The sequence below is a fragment of the Protomyctophum parallelum genome (genome assembly GCF_964188405.1).
Source record: "Protomyctophum parallelum genome assembly, chromosome: 22".
NCBI classification, from domain to species: Eukaryota; Metazoa; Chordata; class Actinopteri; order Myctophiformes; family Myctophidae; genus Protomyctophum; species Protomyctophum parallelum.
In genome coordinates, this window is record NC_139714.1 from 23,962,480 (window position 1) to 23,981,155 (window position 18,676).

Genomic DNA, 18,676 nt, shown 5'->3' on the forward strand with positions numbered 1-18,676 from the left:
TAACCAGCCACGTAGGTCGCTAGCCCTATAACCTCAGTCTTAATCCCCGGTTCAAATGTGATTATTTTGGGGGGTCACAGCCTGAAAAGGTTGAGAATCACTGATTTTATCCCAAAACCACTGGTCTCCTCCCACTAAAAACGTATGTTGTGGACTTTATTATTGTCTCCACCAGGCGGAAGGCATGGAGAGAGAGTATGTTTTGCACTCAGTGCACACGCACGCACACGTGTCACGTGCACGCGCACGCACACACGCACACACACACACACACACACACACACACACACACACACACACACACACACACACACACACACACACACACACACACACACACACACACACACACACACACACACACACACACACACACACACACACACACACACACACACACACACACACACACCAGCAAATATACGCACAGAAACGGCAGTGTGCGTACACAAATGCGCGCACACACAAACAAACATAACTTAAGGAGCCTATCTTTTAATGGAAGTGTCTCAGATGTGGCAGGTTCATGTTTCAAGCCTGAAAGCCTTAGTGATAAGCAGCCTCCCCACTGAGGGACCTGCAGAGCAGTGACATGTTTTCAAATAAAAGCTCCGATACACAAATTACATGTTGAATGGATTAATATACTGTAGCATGCCTCCAAATAAACAGGCCTATAATCAAACGGTGGCATTTTGGTGGTGTATTTGTTTGAGGGGCCCCCTATGCACACAGCTGTCCGGGATTTGGGTAAACACAAACATTGAAGATCATAAAAGTGAAGACGGAAAAGTGAGGACGCAAATTGTGATTGGGCCTGAATGAGATGATGTATGATGATGTATGATTGATGAGAAGAGCGTCGCCCCTCACTTAGTTCACGGAAATGTTTGAGAACGACTGACATACAGAAACATGGGTTTTTCAAAAAACTGTCAGGATTTAGAAGACATTTGCAGAATCGTTCAATCGGTCAAAATGGGTTAACACGGGTGTGATTTATTTTTCAACACACAACAGTATTGTACATACTGTGTGTTAGATCTAGTTTGAGGGGCCCCTCCTATGCCCAGCTTTCCGGGTTTGTGTGAACACAAACATTGGCTTGTGACTGGCTGATCACGCCATAGCGATGAATTCATTGGCTGAGCAAAGTATATATTATAGATAAAAGTGAGGCAGAGAAGTGATTGGCTGGAATGACCTTTGTGATGACTTGATTGGCTGAGCACGGAAAATGCTTATGTCAATGTTTTGTTGTATTACAGTCTGATTAAATGGCGTTCGGCCAACTGCTGTAGAAATCAATTGTATTTAACTGTCCGGCACGTGCCTTTCAATGAAAGACACTTTTGTGTGTTCCTTAATTAAGGTAACCTGAGTCCCAGAAAGAAATGAAAGCAATTACAGTGTGCCTAGAGAGAGAGAGAGAGAGAGAGAGAGAGAGAGAGATTGTCACATCACAGTTTTACAAGTAAAAAGTGCATGGGTGAAATTTGTTTTTGTGCATAGTTGCCATCGTGTCATTTTTCCAAGAAAAAAAAACAAGAAAGGGAAGAAGAGAGGGGGGGGGGGGGGGTCAAGGCAGGTTGAGCACTTTTGCCACAAAAAGTACAACTTAGGTCGCATTCATACCAGAGAGCTTTGCTGCGATTAAAACGAATCCTGCTGCGCATTGTCAGAAAGTGCGCTTCGTTTGGCAGGTGTGAAGGCTCATTCGAATCCTAATGCGCAGCAAATAACCGCATTTTACTCCGTCCAAAAACGTGGGTTTCGCTTCGCTTCGAATCGCACTTGACTACGATTCGGTGCAGGTGTGAATGCAATCCGCAGTAAATAAAGGAAATGAAGCAAACATAATGTGGCGGGTGAGGAGCTGAACACAGTTGGAGACGGTTAAGGCATATTTTACGCAGCGCAAAGATGTCCCGTTACTGTGGATAGACGTGGTCGAATAAGGAGACTGAAGCCCTGATCGAAATGAGGACGTGTAGGCTACATTAATCAATTGCTTAAGAAAACACATAAAAACACTGCAGTGTATTATAGCCTACATAATATTCTAATGTCTGTGCGTGCCGTAAACATGGAGTGCTGTCACTGTGTGGGACTGGGGAGTTATATCAGTGCGCTCATGCAGCGCTGTGCCTCCATGCCCAAAAGAACAGTGTGTGGCGGCTGCGTGCGTAGAGAGAGAGAGAGAGAGAGAGAGAGGGGGGGGGGGTCCCAGGCGGCACGACACATGCACGTTATGAGTGTAATTTTATCACCATAGATTTCACTGTGTAGGCTATAGTTTATGAACGGAACACATTGATAAAGGTCCCCCCTGCTGCGTTTCCAATTGCTGCGAATGACAGTGTGAAGGCAAACCGCAGCCAATTAAATATGCAAGAATCCCCTTTCCCCGCCCATACGGTTCTGAGTCTACCGAAGTATTAGGTGAGAATGTGACCTTAGTGTTTCAGATATTTAGAAGAGATTTAGAAGAGAGAGAGAGAGAGAGAGAAAATAACGTCAGCATGTGAAGCTAGAAGCGGAAGGTGTTTGCGAATGCTCTAGTCCAGTGGTTTTCAACCAGTGGCACGGGGAAAGCAGTGGTCCTTGAGGGGGTTCCAGGTGGTCCCCAGCTAAATGATGGAGTGTTGGTAACCAAATGGACCCTTATTAGAGTATTAATGGTATTAATTAGGTGCAAGGCTCAAAGGTACAATTGGAAACAAAGGAATCGCCAGCACACAATACATTTCCTTTTCACATGGTTTATTTACCTCTGACGAACAGACAACGGATATGTTTCAGCCAGATGGGCCTTTCTCAGTCACTCTTGAGAGCGTAAAATGAAATCAAATGGACCAAGAGTTAAATTATTGTTAAACATCTGCATTATTTAATTTACAAGAAATCTACACAATTAGAGAATGTAGAATAATTGTTAATTTTGATCAACGAGTGTTGATGGCGAAAGGGCCTTTCAGTGTGGAGTTTGCATGTTCTCCCCGTGTCCCCTAGGGTAGGTACCCTCACAAGAAACATGCAGTAATACTGGTCTCTAAACTACCTCCCCCTGGCCAGCCGGGGCGCCTGATGGAGGGGAAAGGAACTGGTCGGAATAACGTGTTCCTTCCACGCGCTACGTCCGGCCGGGGAAATTCCCCCCTGTCAGGTGAAAAGAAGCAGCTTGAACTCCTCATGCATAGAAGGAAGCATGAGGTCAGTCCGCTGCCCCCCAGGTTGGCAGAGGAAGTGTAGCGCCCAGGTTTACATTAGATAATTGACACTGGGTGAAAAAATGGGTTGCAAAATCGTGGGATAAAAATTATAAAATAAACAAGTGTTTATCAACGTATATATTGGGTCTGAGAGGCCAAATCTCATCAAACGGTGGTCCATGGCTCAAATGCCGAATAAATAATGGACCCTGATATGAAAAGGGTTGAAAACCACTGCTCTAGTCATATTTCTGCATGCTATACTGACCCGCGACGTATACGTCGTCATCGTCTCAAAACCATCATGGCACAGCGTCAGCCAAATGTGCCGGCTCTCTTCTCCATACCAGACAATGGCCACATTTACATGAGGTCTTTCAACCCCTCTTAATTCCGAATAGAAGTTCAATCCTATACTAAACGTTGTCATGGAAACACCTACAAAAACTTAAAATCTGAATGAAAATGCTCGATGCGATTTAAAAACCATTCCGATGTCACTGGCCGGATTATTCCGATGTTCAATGCGATTGAAAGAAAATTGGATTCACGTATAGTCGTATACACTGCTTCGGATGTAAGTTCATTCTGGTCTTTCTGAGCATGCTCATTTCCAAGGCGCTACAATAACTCCAAGGCGCGCGGCCATATCCAAGGCGCGCCGAGGAGCAGCAGCAGTGATGATGATCCCCCTGATCTGTGAGTGTTCAAAGATCCAACCGTCCCGAGTTGATGATCACTCTGACATTTTTCAAACATGTTTGATATAGGTTATAAGCCCTGGATGGAGTCTACACAAGAATGCTACGAATGGCACAAGGTGTCACATGGACGGACCACATCAGAAATGTGGACCTCTATGGGGACCTACCACGCGCCACGAACAAAGTCAGAGAGAGAAGGATGAGGCTGGCAGGGCACTGCGTCAGGCACCCAGAACTTGAGGCAAGTAAATTGACCCTATGGGAGCCAACCCAGGGCAAAGCCAGGAGGGGAAAGAAGCGTACCACCTATGTAGACGTGCTGCAGCGCGACAGCTTGGCTAACAACACTGCAGAGCTCAAGAACCTGATGTTGGATAGGAATTTGTGGAGGGCAGCGATCCAGGAATCCCGAGTTGGTGTTGGCTAGACCTCACTCTCGCAGCAAGAGAAGAAGAAGAAGATATAGGTTATATAGCCAGCCTGTATCTGTATTCTCTGGTACCCTACTTTGCCCGGGAATATATTATGCCTGGTGTATCGTGTATAGATAATCTATATATATATATATATATATATATATATATATTGCTATGCATTATATGCTTTATGCGATGTACAAGACCACAGATGGGACACGTTGTCAGCCTGCAGATCAGCGCTTACTTACACAATGTACGTGCATTGTGCAAAGACGAATCACAAATAAACCCAATATCCTTGTGAGGCGCACAGCGAAAAGTTGATAAATGCGATGTCCCCCCGTTTACTGCTCCGTGTGTGTGTGTTCAACAGTCTCTCTCTCTCTCTCTCTCTCTCTCAAAAATAACGAGCGACCCTTGATACAATAATAATCAGTGTGTTGCGTGCCCTGGCCGTGCTGTAGATAATAAAGTACAAATAAAAACAAGATGATCACCTTCCCAGCGGAGAAGGGGAAACGCAGTGGCTATGCCCGCCCCTATCCAACCAGCAGCCTCAAAGCTACTGTGGAATGAAATGATGGGATTTCAAAGTATCGTCTTTCGTCTGTAATGTTTGTATTGTTGAGACAGTCACAATGAATGAACTGCCTATATTTTATGTGTCCAACAGATGGCGTAGTTTCATGTGAATTAACATGTATCATGTCTTATATCACATCTCCATGTAAACAATCATTCGGAATGACCATTTCCCATGTAAACACGCAGCAAAAAAAATATTTTATTTGGAAGTATTTATTCTGAATAATCAGCCTTGCATGTAAGCGTGGCCAATGAGACACTTTTGCTTCAGGGGCTGTTGAATAGCAACGAGTGGCAGCTAAACACTGTCTCTTCGTCCCGGCATCTTCAAGGACACAGCAGGGGAGCCTTTGGCTCAGGCTTAATCCATTCTGTACGGGAACCCCTTAGTGTTTTAAATATTATGTTATAATTTAGCTATTCATTTAGCTAAAATAGCAGATCTACAAGCTCATAGGGCGCCACCGAGTGGCGCGCTACGAGCTTGTAGGTCTGCTATTTTTTTTAAATCGTGAAAATGTGGCGCAAATCTTTGAGTATATATATTTCAGAGCGAACATTTTTAACTAAAATATTTGCTTCTGGAAGGGTCATATATTTTGAGATGAGGAACCGTGGCCCAATAGAGATAATTCTGGGGGTCCTTGACATGAAAAAGGTTGAGCACCACTGACATAGAAGCATGGGTTTTTCAGAAAAATGTTAGGATTTTGAAGCCTTTTTTTTAATCGACCTCAGTCCAGAGTGGCTTAAGTACCATGCACTCCCCCCTGAGAAACAGCCTCCTGATGGAGGCACTTGAAGCTCTGTCTGGAGATCCCTGCATGCTCTTTATCCAAACGCTGACTAAAATGTGATCTGATGCAAGACTGGGATAGGGTGTATTCCAATTTACAATTTAGGCATTTTTAGCAGACACGCTCTTAATCCAGAGCGATTTGACAGTAAAGCAAGAACAACACAAGGTAATACATCTGCAAGGTTGGCAGTTCGAACCCGGGCTCCCCGGGTTAGTGTCGAAGTGTCCTTGAGTAAGACTCTGAACCCTAATGTGCTGGTTGGTGCCTTGCATGGTTTCCGCTGCCATCAGTGTATGAATGTGTGTGTGAATGGGTCAATGTAATGCACAATCTATGTAAAGCGCCTTGGATAAAGGCATGTATAAATGCACCATTTACCATTTACATCAAATGCATAGAAATAGTCATCTAGGATCATAATTAAACTAAGAACATATCATCCATCTAACAGTAGATTTACTAGATTATCTGTACAATGAAACTAAAGTATATACACTATAGAATGCTATGTCTACGAACTCTACATAGATATTTAAATTTAAATTACATATTTTAGCCTTTGGATACGCCAGTCTGAAGAGGTGAGTTTTCAGACTACGACGGAAGATAGTGAGTCTGTAGTTCTAATTGCAACGGGCAGTTCATTCCATAGCTTGGGAGCCAGGAGGGAGAAGAGTTTGGGACGCGTGTAGTGACGCGTATGAAAACCTCAGCATGGAGCAACAACACGCCATTGATACTGTCGTCGTGTGACCCACACAAAAGGAATTAAAAATGTACTTCATTCAGAGATTTCACAGCATTTTGTTAGTATTCCAACATGTGCCGATACAGAAATAAGCAGCCATCCATACATGAAAACGCAGCAATTGTAACGATTGATGTCAAAATGATCCATTTGACTTCAAAATAGGACTTGTTAACGAAAACAAGCTGCTGATTTAGAGATACTACGTATCTAATCAGTCCAGTTAAATGACATCTGAAGATACAGCAGATTGTTGGTAATGTTTTAGCATATTCCATGCAGCTGCTCATCTGCTAATAGATAAAAGTCCATCTGGAGTCTGGACAGCAAGCTACAGCACCAATTTGTTACAAGCGGACACTGCAGATACTCTTTATACTGTACATCTAACTGGGATATTTGGTTACTGCTATTGTTGGGGCTAGGGCTATACTGTAGCTCTCTCTCAGAATCATAATCATAATCAATCTTTATTGTCACATGATTGCATCACATTACAAGTAAGGTGGGTGAAAGTCCTGGTGTCTATACTGCCTCCCCCTGGCCATCCGGGGCGCCTGATGGAGGCCGGGGAAAGGAACTGATTGGATTAACGTGTTAATTCCACGCGCAACATCCAACCAGGGGAAACTCCCCCCCACGTCTGTCGCACTTCTGGGCCTTGAAGGGTTAAGTAAAAGCATCAATACTGCAATATAAAACTAGTCCAGTAGTAAGTAAGTAAGTAAAAGTCAATCAAGTCAAAATGTACTTAAAGTGCCAAAACTAGAAAGTATATGCAGATTGTTCCATTTAAGGTTTTCAAATGTTTAAACACCTTTTTGAAAATAGTAGATCTACAAGCTGTGAACTTGTAGACGAAATGGACGAAATGTAGGCTATACATTGCTGAAATGCTAAATGTATGTTAACCACCGCAAATAAAAGTAGTGGAGCAACAATATTTGGATCCGAGATGTAGTAGGGTAGAAGTAAAATTAAAGTATTGAAAATAAAAATGTTACTTAAAAGTACAGTACTTGAGTAAATGTATACTTAGTTACTTTCCACCACTGCCAGGGTCAAGAGTTTAGTAGTACACGGTCTCACACTGAGACACAATAACAACTCTCTATTTATTATATGTATATACTTTTAGTCACAGCTTCACAGAGGCAGAACACCAAAGAAATGTGTCTCCAGGGTCAAATTAACATAACGTTTGAGGAACACATTGGCTGCTTCAAAGGGCACGCTCTCACAACAGTCCACACACACACACACACACACACACACACACACACACACACACACACACACACACACACACACACACACACACACACACACACACACACACACACACACACACACACACACACACACACACACACACACACACACACACACACACACACACACCTACCTCACATTAATGTCAAAACTCTTTAAAACTGTGTCTGTTCCATTTGGAGGTAAATGACTGTGGCAGCCAGCAGTTATAGGCAGCTATAGTATATAAAACTAACAGACTGATGGTTCAGACGAAGCAAAAAAAGCCTGAGGTGTTTAGAGGAGTGTTTAGAGAGCCCCATGGGGAATTCATTACACTGCTCTCTCCGAGGCCACCTCTCTCTTCAATGTGATTATTAGAAATGTCAAGGTTATGTCAAGGTTCCAAACCTAGTCTCGGCCATGCCTTTTGGCCTGGTGGAGACAATAAGGGAATACTTATTTGATACCATGTTTTTACCAGGGGGGAAGTGAAGCCAGTAGAAAATCCTGACTTCCTGAAAGTTCATATAATGGCCTTTTGTGGCAAAAAACGCCATAGCTCCATAGAGGTCCATGTATTTAGGCCCAACTTCACCTAGACTGTAGACTTAATAAACATGGTCATGAATACTTTCTGCTTCCAGTCACTAGTTTAAAGTCTCATTTCTCATGTCATAATATTATTTTTGGAAAATTATGGTCCCATTTATTAAAATAATTACCATAAAGTCGAGTATGTTCTGAGGGGCGTGGCTACCTTTACAGTCTATGATCGGGATCCACCCCCCGCTCGAGTCAAAATAAAAACCAACGAAGAAGAAGGGGGGAAGTCCCGCCTCGTTGTCTGGGCCAGCCAATGGCCAGCTAGGCCCAAACGGATCTAGAAAGATGGCGATTTACAATTCAAGGACTGACTGGCTTCATCTTACGTCCATATCAGACCTGGAGAACGCTTTGTCCATATCTTTTTACAGTCTATGGTTTTTACCCAGGGACTTGGAATCTATGATTCTCAGGTAGGCCTAATATCTCTACACCTCAAAGCATCAGGAATGACAAATATTGTTATTGTATTCTATAGGCCCATACAGTCTAAAATAAATGCAGTAATGCTGTAGATTACACAACAATTTGTGTGCCGTTCTTAATGAATAATCATCAATCAGAAGCTATATGGAAAACAATTTGGCTCCACCAGTCAGTCAGAATCGCCACACACAGTTAAAAAAAAGGAAATAAATATATGAAATTAAGAATAAGCTGCTAATTGATTCATTAAGAATGTCACACAGTAGTGTATTGTACTTACCATAGAAGGCTTATAGAACAATATTTTGTCATTCCAGCTGTTTTGAGCCATAGAGAAAAGGGGATCCAGATCAACTCATAGTTTCGATGCCAACATTGGTCCAACACGTGGCATTGCGTGCGGTCAGGGTGACTCTCTTGAGACTCAAGAGAGTCACCCTAACCGCACGCAATGTCTCAAGACTTGAGTGGATGTTGTCCATCCAAAGAAATTACTCACCTAATGCAGCCATTATGTTTTAGTTTTTCTTCACCCATCTTAATCCAAAAAACAGCTAATGGATGGGTGCTCAAAACACCTTATTAGTGGTCACGCACATCCCAGTAAATTCAACAGGAGCTCCAACAAAAGAAATAAACTGAAAAAGGAGAAAGTCGACACCGTTTAAAAGCTCCCCAAAAAACTTTAATTACCAGAGCAGAGCAAAAAAACCATATACAACGTTTCGGCCTCCTACTCCTTGCTCAAAAAAACCTGTTCATTCGAAAACTTCACCTCGTCAGCCTTATCAGTAACGGTCGGTGGATTTTAGCCCAGGTAGTGTGCAACAAAAATTAAGACAATAACATCCGCTACTATATATCATCATCACACTGGTTTATTTTGATAGGACCTGCCCTAGTCTATATATTTATGAAAGATAGAGTGTGTGTGTGTGTGTGTGTGTGTGTGTGTGTGTGTGTGTGTGTGTGTGTGTGTGTGTGTGTGTGTGTGTAAATGGTTGGTATTCTGATGGTATAAATTTAATCACACTCTTTTTAGAATTTATATGGCCAGAATGAAACAAAAAAACTGTACAACCATGTTCACTACTAGTTGCTTTTGATTTCCATTTCTGTTTTAGGGGTTTCAAATGTAGGCCTACTTTGTTTTATATACTACATTAAATGCCACACAATTGCAGGAGGAAATTCAAACAAGGAACTCATTTCTACTGAAAAACAAAACATATAGAGTCTGATCAGGTCTGAGAGTCACAAGGGCAGACAGCTAGATTTCTAGTTACTCATTTCCATATCCTGCTCTTTTGAATTCTGTAAGCTGCCCAGTCCTTCCTCACAGACCGTTGACAAAGCTCCTGACAGCTCGCCACAATCTGAATATTAAGAGAAACTGCACTTTACATGGTAAACAAACAAGCTGCTTGCTTCCCAGATGGAAGGAGGAAATCCTTTCCAATATCCCAGCACTATAAATCTCTGTGAGGGTATATACGACGCTGTCACTTATTTGCATCGCCACTAAAGCAATAGCGCTCTCTTCCATGGGTGCGAGATGTGAGATGTCAGAGTTACTTCGACAACAAACCTGTCACCCGTATCCGTATCTATATTTAGGAGCTTTAGATGAACACCGCGAGTCACCCTGAAATGAATACGCTGTCGGTGCTTGACATTCATGTTTCCGTGGATGTTATATTCTGTGACATGTGCAGCACGCTGCTGCTGAGGGGAAGCACCCTATGATCCGACGGACCATTGCTCCGAGGGAGCATTGGTCCGAGGTGCGCTGGGGGTCGGGAGAGGGTTGGGGTTAGGTTTAGGTGTCTGCCCCGGGGGAGGTTAGGGTTAGGGTGAGGGTTTGAGGTAGGTTGTCGATCGGACCAATGGACCGTCGGCATATTGACGCGGACCAGCTGCTGAGACAGTACTGCTGGTGGAAGGCACAGGTGAACAACCGCAAACATATCCAGTGGCGGAAAAGGTACTTGCATGTTTTATTTACTTAAAATGTATTTATTATTACTTATTATTACTCATAAGTTGTTATGGGTGTGAGTATGGTGTGATTGTGTGGCAGTGTGTGTGGGGGTTTTGTGTCAGTGTGTGAGTTTATTCCAGGTGCTGTCGATCATCATCTGATTGCTGGCTGCCAATTAGGCCTACCCTTGCTTCTGGTGATTGGTTGGAGAAGACTATTTAAAGGGATATTTCACTTTCAAAAAAAAGTTTGGTCATTGCATCGCCTACTCAGGCTTATGTGAACACCCCAGACAGTTTTTAAGTTGCTCGATTCAGTATTTAGATATTTGACATTAATTGCAGCTGCCCCTTCCTATACAAACCCATTGTAACTTCCAACTCCATTTTAATCATGATAGATTCGAAAACACCCGTCCTTTTTTCTGTTGACAGATATTGTCCTTCTAATACGTGAGGGGGGCGTGGGGTCGCGCAGCAGAGTAGTCCTCCTCCTCATTCTTTTCCAAAAACAGTATTTAAAAAATAAATGAAAACAGCAAAGGAAAAACCACGTCCCCCTCACGTACTAGAAGGACAATATCAGTCACCAGAAAAAAGCCCGGGTGTTTTCGATGAATCTATCATGGTTAAAATGGAGTTTGAAGTTACAATGGGTGTGTATAGGAAGGGTCAGATAAAATGAATATCAAATATCTAAATACTGAATCAAGCAAGTGGTGTTTACATTAGCCTGAGTAAACGATATAACGTTTTTTTTTTTTAAGTGAAACACCTGTGGTCTCTGACAATGCTGTCCACCCACAAACACACTTGAGTTAGTGTGTTTTATTGCCTTATGCTTTAACCTTTGCCTTTAGTCATTTCGTTATAATATAACGAAATGACTAAAGGCAAAGGTTAAAGCATAAGGCAATAAAACACACTAACTCAAGTTAGTTAAAGCAGGCTTCCGTGCTGTGGCATATTATGTCACAGCACGGAAGCCTGCTTTTGGTATTATGCTATATTTTTGTTAGATTAAATTAGAGTAGAGAATAATAGGGTTTGGTTGTCACTTTATTTTGTGTTTGCCAGGTTAGTGTTTAAAACTCATTGGGAGATTGTAGATTGTCTATTTTCAAATGGACGTAACTAGTAACTTTCCAATAATTGTAGTGGAGTAAAAGTACATATTTGCTGATATGTATAGTGGAGTACAATAAATAGTTTGGGAAATAGGAAATACCTAAAAGTACAGTAGCCTACTTAAGTAAATCTACTTATTTACTTTCCACCACTGAACATATCTATAAAATGCTATTCATAGTTTCCCTATAAAGATGTCATTTGTAAATATATATACGTAAATTAACCCGGGGTTATTTAATCCATTAATGGACAATATTACATTTTATTTATTTGGTACAAATTTACGAAAAGCATCTACGCAGAAGCGGTACAGTATGAGTCAGAGTCACCGTTGCTCGTGTGTGTGTGTGTGTGTGTGTGTGTGTGGCACTGCAGGAGAAAGGCAGAACATACAGTAGTATTACTCACGTGGGATTTTGTTGAGCTCGTTCATGAACTTGTCCTTGAGCTTGGAGAAGTCCTCCGTGTTCCCCGGGCCTGCCAGCTCCGTGCTGTTGGCTCCGGCCACGGAGGTGGCGGTGGGCGCCGGGGCGGCTGCCAGGGCTTCCCTCCGACTCTCAGTCATGGTGGTGGCGGTGGTGGCGGCGCTGGTGGCACTGTGGGCGAGCCAGGCAAGATGCTGGGGAAGGAGGGAGAGAGAGAGAGAGAGAGAGAGAGAGAGGGAGGAACAAAGGAAGACAACATGCACGTGAGTATTTGCACTGCTGTGACAGATGTGCGTCAGAGAGACTCTGCTTTCTGTACACTCGATCGCGACGAGTGAGCCGAGGCGGTTAGGGTGTGAGCAGCTGCTGGGTCTGGCTCAGCCTGAGTAAACATCACCTGGAGTGAGTCCAGGTTGAACCGGCCCTGGTTAGGAGAGGAGAGGAGAGGAGAGGAGAGGAGAGGAGAGGAGAGGAGAGGAGAGGAGAGGAGAGGAGAGGAGAGGAGAGGAGAGGAGAGGAGAGGAGGGGAAGGGGGGAGGGGAGAGGGAGAGGAGAGGAGAGGAGAGGAGAGGAGAGGAGAGGAGAGGAGAGGAGAGGAGAGGGAGATGATGGTGGACTGGCACCGTTCACTCACAATCCTCCCTCACTCTTTGACTCAAAGTCCACATTCAGAGGGCCGAGGCTTATTTTTGCAGTTTGATTTCTGGTACAGGTTAAAGACTATATACAAATGTTTGAAAATACGTCTAAATGGCCGTCTAAAACCGGGTTATTATAACTGGTCTAAAAGTGAACGTTTTCTTTAGCGGTCTAGGCTTAGATTAGACGTTGAAACAACGTCATTTCAACAGCTGTATATAGACGGTCTATATAGACCATTAAAAAACAGCTGCTCTAAGCTAAGCCTAGGCCGCTAAAAAACTTAGTACATTTACTAACTAACTAACTAACTAACTACATAACTAAGTACATTTACTTGTACTTAAGTACAATCTGGAGGTATTTGTACTTTATTCGAGCACTACTTTTACTTCTACATTATTTATGCCCATACTTTTGTACTTTCACTCAAGTACATTTTGAATTCTGGACTTTTACTTGTAACAGAGCATTTCTATATTGCACTATTGATACTTTTATTTGACTATTGCTCAGTGGGTATAGGGTTTGTTAGATTTACAGGTGTGTCAAAGGGTAAACATTGACAGTGTCGTCAACAGGATTGCCAAAACTTAAACATTGGCAAAACCTAAACCTAACACGCCCTTAATAAATCATATTAGCAGCAGCTGCGCTGCTTACATCACGGTGCAGAAGGTAGCCTATGCAGACTGCCATGTTTTTAACCTTCTGTGTCACTTACTTTTTTATTTTTTCACCAGGTGCCAATTGCCTATAATAATAACAAAAAACATCGCATGGATGCACCTGGGACGTATCCTCAGTGATGTATCCTGAGGTCAACAGGGTTTCGGGTCTCGCAACATCATACCCCTCACTCAGGCGACCCAGCCGGGAGTGATCAAGTCCCGACTTACGTCCCAGTAGCTACCCTCAATCAGTCCCATTAGGGAAAAACCAGGGGCACACAATACGTTGGAACTACTCCAGAACTACTCTGCCAGGGCTTGGAGGTACACTTCTGGCACATGGAGGGACTAGGCTCTGTGGGTTGTCTCCTGTCCGGGCCCCTCCTACGTACGTCTCCAGCTGTAAGCTGTAATCCTAGGCATTACTCTCCCTCTGCCAATGTGGGGAGAGCCCCAAACTGAGCTCATCGTGCTTCCTTCAATGCATGAGGAGTGAGCAGGCCGTGTCTTATGAGTTTCCCCGGTTGGACGTATAGCATGTGGACTCGTTGTTCCAACCAGTGCCCTCGTGCTATAATTTATATATTTTTTCCCCTCCTTTTTTGGGTTAAAAGCGCAAATATATTCTAATAATAATCATTAATATAGAGTGGTTTCTTTTTTGGAAACAACTCTCCTGCAGACAGGAACTATTTACTGTCCACTGTTTTACTGTAGGTAGCAATTTGTGTCTTATACTGTCACCATGGCAATTCCAAAGGTTAATGGCATACTGTAGTGTACTAGTGTTGCAGAGCTTTCCCTCTGGCTCCCATTGAGACAAAGTTTATTGCACAGTGCTTCCCTTTTCTTATTGTACAACCTTGGATAGATTCGTGCATGCATTTACAAGAAGGTCTTGTACAAGCTATGAGAACAACCTTCAATATGTTTTTTGTTGTTGTTGTAATTATTAAACAAATTAGACCTGTATCTTCTCAGTACAACCTAATAAAAAGAGAGAGAGAGAGAGTTCTGCTGCTTACATGTCAATTAGACATAATTTTCAACAACTACCGTTTCTCCCATGGTAATATTATTTCTGCAATGGCAGTCAGTGAAGTAGACGCAGTGCGGACAGACCAGAGATTTATTTTGACATATTAGTAGGTCCTGGATTCACCATTACATTAATCGCTGGCGTTCAACCGTTTTTTGGACTAGCACGAGGTGGCATTCACAAACACTTCTGTAGCAGTCGTCAGCTGCATTACGGCAAGCCGCGAAAACATGATAGCATTGCTTTGCTCTAGCTGTGATTTTAACACTTCTGCCCTTCTCCTGTGAACAGATATTTTAAGACATGCTATGAAGCCGTCTCTCACACACACACACACACACACACACACACACACACACACACACACACACACACACACACACACACACACACACACACACACACACACACACACACACACACACACACACACACACACACACACACACACACACACACACACACAATGCCAATTAAAACAAGCGTCAAACTGAACAAAAACGGGAAAAAAAACTCTGAAAAAAGTATGAGAAATGAGAACAGAAAGAAATCAAAATCAAATCAAAGCAAAGCTTCTCAGATGAGAATGACAATGGATGGAGGGACACTGTGGCACAGTCGGCATAGCGATGTCGCCTCACAGCTAGAATGTCCTGGGATCGATTCCAGCTGGGGACGCTGTGGGCGTGTTCTCTCCTCCGCGTCATCAGTGCCCCATACCCTAGAGGTGGGGTTGGCGAAAACGGCCTTTCTGTGTGGAGTTTGTGTAACACCCGGGACTGGGGGAGATATTCGACATTTGAGGCCATCAGGCAGAGGCTGTGAGCCACTCTGCTACAGTTGCATGTTCTCCCCCTGCAACTTTCTCTTTGCAACTGCGCATAAGGCCGACATAATGTATCTCAATCTTTTTCAAAGTAGGAGCCACAATTATCAGACAGACAGGACCACCCATGGCGTCTGTTGACTGACATTCACGTCTAAAAAGCATCACATTAGCATACATTTGCACCTTAACCCATTCTGTACGGGAACCCCTTTTGGTGTTTTAACATTTTAGCATTATGTTATACTTTAGCTATTGAAAAATAGCAGATCTACATGCTCATAGCGCGCCACCGAGTGGCGCACTACGAGCTTGTAGGTCTGCTATTTTTGAAAAACGTGAAAATGCGGCACAAATCTTTGAATATATATTCTTTCAGAATACTTTTTTTTTAATTTCGACATCAGGCCTAAATGTAGATCTTGAGCATCCGTGAGGCAGTGGGCAGTCCACTGCCTTCAGGGACGGTCGTTTTGGAGTTGCCTTTTGCTTCAGAAAACTTGAAAGTATAGCTTTATCTTTTAGACCTCATGTCATCGCTGTGCAATTTCACACTTTCACACTTTCAAGCTCATCTGTAAATAATATATCACAGTTTGCCTACGGGTAAGATAAGAGAAATGTGTTCACTCAAAATGGCTCCTTTGATCCTCAAAAACACCTGCTTCCTCCTGTTCCACTGCGCAGCCCATATCTTTCTACCTGAGTGATATACAGGGTGACGCAACAAATGTACCCAACTTGTAAACCGTGCACGATACAAGCTAGAATGCATGGGCAGCGCTGGGGGGGGGGGGGGGGAGGGAGATGGAAATGCTCAACCATTTTTTTCTTTTCACTGCCCCCTCTCTGTCTCATGGCAGGCACTCCGAACAATTACTGGGAGAGTATATGAATGGACCTGGCGTGTAGTTGTTTAGGCTTTCAATTACTTATTTCATTAAGTATAAACTCTCCCTCATTTCATCCTGCTTGTTTACTGGTGTGAAAAAGCCACCCAAAGACGTGCTTTTAAGGGATAAAACAATAAAATAAAATAAATCAGCGTGCGTGCACGGGACATAGCACCTCCATTAATGGTCAAGCTCCCTTCCAGCACCCTCAGTAAAACATGGTCTGGACTAAGGAGCGGCTCCCTTCCAGCACCCTCAGTAAAACATGGTCTGGAGCGGCTCCCTTCCAGCACCCTCAGTAAAACATGGTCTGGAGCGGCTCCCTTCCAGCACCCTCAGTAAAACATGCTCTGGAGCTGCTCCCTTCCAGCACCCAGGAGCTGCTCCCTTCCAGCATACTCTGTAAAACATGGTCTGAACTCAGGAGCTGCTCCCTTCCAGTACCCTCAGTAAAACATGGTCTGAACTCAGGAGCTGCTCCCTTCCAGCACCCGCAGTAAAACATGCTCTGGAGCTGCTAGAATGTCAATAAAGAGCAAACGCTGGAGAATTTAAAATCAACATCGTAAACCAAAATAACTATCTAGAGGCCGGGTTGAAGCTGATAATACGAGCAGACAGCTCAACCACACACACACACACACACACACACACACACACACACACACACACACACACACACACACACACACACACACACACACACACACACACACACACACACACACACACACACACACACACACACACACACACACACACACACACACACACACACACACAGCAACAAGGTGATGAGATGCTTTCCTTCTGCATGGTTCCCAAAACCATCTCTCCTGAGGGGTGCCTCACAGGTGTAAAACCTCAACCCAATTACAGGCCTGCCAGATGGCCCAGCAGGTCCCGACTCCCCACACACACTGCAGGGCGATCGACTGCCATCAGTGTTGGCAACATATTACTTTAACACTAATATACTACTTATTAGTAGTATATTAGTATATTAGTATATAAGTATTGAATGTTATAACGCTTTGTTGTGCCGGTGTTTCTGTCTCCTCCACCTCCTCCATTGTTAGTTTATTTACATCTCTTCTCTCTAACAGTGCAGTCTAACGAGTTACACACACTAGTTTAGGTTGTTGTTCCGTGTTCCAGACGGTTTAAGGCCGGCCGTTCTGCATCCGATACTTCACACATGCGTACCGACGAGTGTGCATCGTTTCCGTATCCGCTCTAGAGTCTAGATCTAGAGCGGATCAGCAGTCTGCAAAGCAACTTGACTTCAACCCAGTCTACCATTATAAATAAACACTCAAACCCACAGTTCCACCAAGGCTCGTGAAAATAGTAATATTACTTTTGAAAAAAAGTAAATGTAATATTATTACTCAAAATGTGAAAGTAACTAGTTAAGTTACATATTACTGGAAAAAAGTAATAATATTACTGAAAGTAGTATATTACTTAAGTTACTTGCCAACACTGCATGCCATATCTTCCATAGCAATGCTCCACATCCCCCCTCTGTCCCTCTCTAACCCCTTCTCTCTCTCTCTCTCTCTCTCTCTCTCTCTCTCTCTCTCTCTCTAACCCCTTCTCTCTCTCTCTACCCCCTTCTCTCTCTCTCTCTAACCCCTTCTCTCTCTCTCTCTCTCTCTCCCCCCCTCTCTCTCTCTCTCTCTATCTCTCTCTCTCGCTAACCCCTTCTCTCTCTCTCTCTCAGTCTCTCTCTCTCTCTCTCTAACTGGGTCACATCCATATACGCTCTGCTCCCTTATTATATATATATAAATACAACCCTTCCCACATACAAACCCACCCACATAGAAGACAGCACAGTTAAAGCAAAATAATAAAAAAATAAATACATAAAATACAAAAAAGAGGGAAAAAAGCAATAGATCTAGACTGAGATAGCTGAAAAGAACTAAACTATAACATATCTGATAGAGGTATGGACAATTCTTCCATATAATTCAAATAAACCGTTCATTTCTGAGAATCATCTTGCAATAGGTGTGTGGGGGGTGGGGGGAGTCAGACTTCCATGTTATTGCAATACATTTCCTAGCAACCCCCGAGTGCAACCTCTACCAATTTGATTTAGTGTCTTCTTAGATTTGCACTGATAGCGGTGAAGTTTCCTAAGAGGCAAAGTCCCGGGTCCAACGGGAAGGGAGGCGAGCAGCTATAATTCTGTATCACATTATATAGATATATCATGACAGAATGTTTTAACTTTTACACCCTTTTTATACACTCTTGTACCATTGCCATGTGCAATGCAATAATGAGCCTTCTTCTGTACCACGCCTAAC

General features: G+C 43.3%; 1 protein-coding gene across 2 annotated transcripts in view; it reads right to left on the reverse strand.

Annotated features, from left to right (window-relative positions):
• syt1a (synaptotagmin Ia) overlaps positions 1-18,676 on the reverse strand; it is a 249,281-nt gene that overhangs the window by 53,696 nt on the left and 176,909 nt on the right. For both annotated transcript variants that reach the window (XM_083758282.1, XM_083758283.1), the window contains one exon: positions 12,271-12,481. In XM_083758282.1, the coding sequence (XP_083614408.1) occupies positions 12,271-12,427 (157 nt within the window). In that variant the 5' untranslated portion in view covers positions 12,428-12,481. The remainder of the gene's footprint in view (positions 1-12,270; positions 12,482-18,676) is intronic.